Below are 3039 nucleotides of genomic sequence, written 5' to 3' on the forward strand. Positions count from 1 at the left end.
TACTGGCATATGCCACTGGCAGATCTTCTCCCAGAATTCCTTGTAACAACACGGCTCCTACTGCTAGTTCAGATGCGTCCGTAGTTAAAATGAAAGGTTGTTTAAAATCTGGGTATTGCAATATTGGTGCGCTTACGAGTTTCCTTTTCAGTGTGTTGAAAGCAGTTTCCTCCGCCGTAGTCCAATGAAAATTTTTTCCCTTTTTTAAGAGTTCTGTTAGTGGTTTGGCTAGGTCAGCAAATTGGTCTATAAAACGTCTATAATAGCCTGCTAATCCTAGGAATGATTGAATGTCTTTTACATTTTTGGGTCGTGGATATTTTTCCACAGCTGTTGTTTTGCTCGGATCAGGGTAGATTCCTTTGTCCGATATTATATGTCCCAGATAACATGTTTCTTTTCGAAGAAACCGACATTTTTCTGGTTGTAATTTTAACGTATTTTCCCTTAATCTGGTAAACACTTCTTGTAGCCTCTTATTATGTTCTGTTAAAGTTGGTGCATGGATTACTATATCGTCCAGATACACGTAACATTTGATTCCATGCAGTCCTGACAATACTGAGTTCATCATACGCTGGAATGTTGCGGGTGCATTTTTCAAACCGAATGGCATACGATTATATTCGTAGTGTCCCATTGGCGTAGAGAATGCTGTTTTCTCCTTGTCCTTCTCTGCCATTTCTATCTGATGGGAGCCTGATGCCAAATCTAATGTTGTGAAATATTTAGAATATCCTAATTGATCTAGTATTTCTGTTATATTTGGTAAAGGAAATGCATCTCCTACCGTTACTTCGTTTAATTTACGGAAGTCTACGACTATGCGCATCTTCACATTTCCTTGGGCATCAGGTTTCTTAGGAACTACCAGGAGTGGTGCATTCCATTGACTTTTACTCGTACGTACTATACCTTCTTCTTCCATCTGATTTATCTGTTTATTTATTTCGTTCTTATGTTTTTCTGGCAGACGATAAGGTTTCTTGAAAATTGGGGTGGTCCCTTCTTTTAGGGTGAGTGTGTGTTTTACTGCTTTTGTAGTCAAAAGACGATCCCCTTCTACTTGGAATATATCGCTGAAGCTTTTACAAATCATGTATAATTCCCGTTTTTCTTCTTCATTGAGATGGGCTACATCTATGAGATTTATCAGTTTGTCAATTCTATCTTCATTGTAATTGTTTATGTGATAAATTGCTGGAGGTTGAGAGTGCTCAATGTTTTCTTCGGGTGGGTCGGGAATTTTTTCTAGTTCCAGTATTGGGGTATCTATCTCCTGCTCGTCTTCTGTAACATTGATTATGCTGACGCAGCAGGTAGACTCAGACGGCCTGGTGACACAGTTTCCCATGTATACTCCTGGTCTAATCTCTTAAGCTGTCGCTAGCCCCTCACTCGTGCTATGTGTTATTGCCGCCACTAAGGTTTCGGTTCTCGGTTTCAGGGTCACTGTCCGGGGAGCTGAGTAGTGTATTTGCCAACTGTGTCCTAGCATTGTAATTGAATGATCTCGGTTTACCGTGTAAACATTTTTCTCCCAGAAATCTACACCTAAGATTCCGTCTGCGATTAATGGGAATGAACTAGGTATTACCTGGAATGGATGCAAAATTACGTGTTTCCCTATTTTCACATGTAGTTCCACTGTTCCTGCAGTAGTGAATGGGTAGTTTCCTAATCCAGTAACGGTGTTTTCCTTTTGGTTGATCATCGTTTTTCCTTGGAGAACTCCTGCCTTTATGATAGAAATATCAGCTCCTGTGTCAAAAAGTAACATAGCTGTTCGGTTTTTGAATTCATCAGCTTGAACTTCAATTAAATTTCTATGTGACGAGTTCTGTAATACGTTTAGTCTCGTAGTGTCGAGTCGTACTCGTTCCTCTGCTTGCGACTCTGCGGCACTTGTTTGCTGAGTGGATTCCCTTTGTTTTTTCCTTTTTAAGGTTCGGCACTCTTGGACTGTGTGTCCAGGTTTTTTGCAATAATTGCATACATCAGATATTTTATTTATTGATACTCTCTTATCTTGAGGTTTTTTAGCGTTAGATAATCGTGCGTAGCAATTTTTTGCGAGGTGCCCCTTTCTGTCGCACCTTTCGCAATGTAGGTTATCATTTTTCTTATTGTTACCTGTATGAGAGCCTTGTTGAACTCCTCTCTTGTTATGATTAGGTTCATGATAGGATGGGTAGGTGCTATCTTCTTCTATAGCTATAGAGATAGCTTCTTGTAGAGTGAGGCATTTAGAAGCCTTCACTATCGTTGCAATACGCGAATTTAAACCGTGATTAAATTGAATCAATGCTTGTTTTCTCAGCAATCCTTCTATTGCGGCATTACTGTCTGCTGAGTTTCCTGGGTCTAAGCTTAATTGTAATAGCTCAGTTAGCAATCCTCCTATTCGGTTAGCGTATGCTTTTACTGGCTCGTCCTTCCTTTGTCGGCTAGTATATAGGTCGTTTTGTACGACTGCTACTGATCGTTTAGGCCTGAATATGGCTTCTAATTCTACGACTAAATCGTCGATGGTATCAATGGCCCTATGTTTAAGTTCATGGAACGCTCTGCCTTTTAAACTTGAGAATCTAATGAATTGTAATAGGTCGCTTCGATCTTTAGGGGCTATACCATCGTGAATAAGGTACGCTGTACTTATAAATGGATCTAATCCATCTGGATTCCCTGAGAAAGTGGGTAACATTTTCATAGCTGTTTCGAACGAGAATCGGGGTTTCGGTTCGTCTTCGTTATGATTAATTCTTCCCGTTCATGATTTGAACCATGGTTTAATGGTTTAGAGAAGGTCCTCCGTGAAGGTCTCCTTATTGTGGAACTTCCGCAAGGTCGCGGTGCGTTTTCTGTTGCATATAAAATTGCATCCTGCCGGAAACGTAGTTGTCTAAGTTCTTCTCTTAGCCTAGCATTCTCTTCTTCGAGAGGATTAGTCTCTCGTCGTAAGGTTTCAGTTAGTCTGTTTATTTCAGTCGTTACTGGCGACTGAGACACCCTTGGGGCAGGTGTTACAGGTAGTCTGGT

At 40.5% G+C, this 3039-nt stretch overlaps 1 protein-coding gene across 1 annotated transcript; it reads right to left on the reverse strand.

The window, feature by feature from the left end:
• Nucleotides 1–1375: 1375 nt before the first annotated feature.
• On the reverse strand, nt 1376–2704 carry LOC136773556 (uncharacterized). The gene has a single exon (XM_066727319.1). It carries the CDS (start codon nt 2702–2704, stop codon nt 1376–1378), a length of 1329 nt encoding a protein of 442 aa, XP_066583416.1.
• Nucleotides 2705–3039: the final 335 nt, after the last annotated feature.

This window comes from Prorops nasuta, unplaced genomic scaffold (assembly GCF_024137725.1).
Source record: "Prorops nasuta isolate Cenicafe-Biocafe unplaced genomic scaffold, Cenicafe_Pnas_1.2 PNAS00001, whole genome shotgun sequence".
NCBI classification, from domain to species: domain Eukaryota; kingdom Metazoa; phylum Arthropoda; class Insecta; order Hymenoptera; family Bethylidae; genus Prorops; species Prorops nasuta.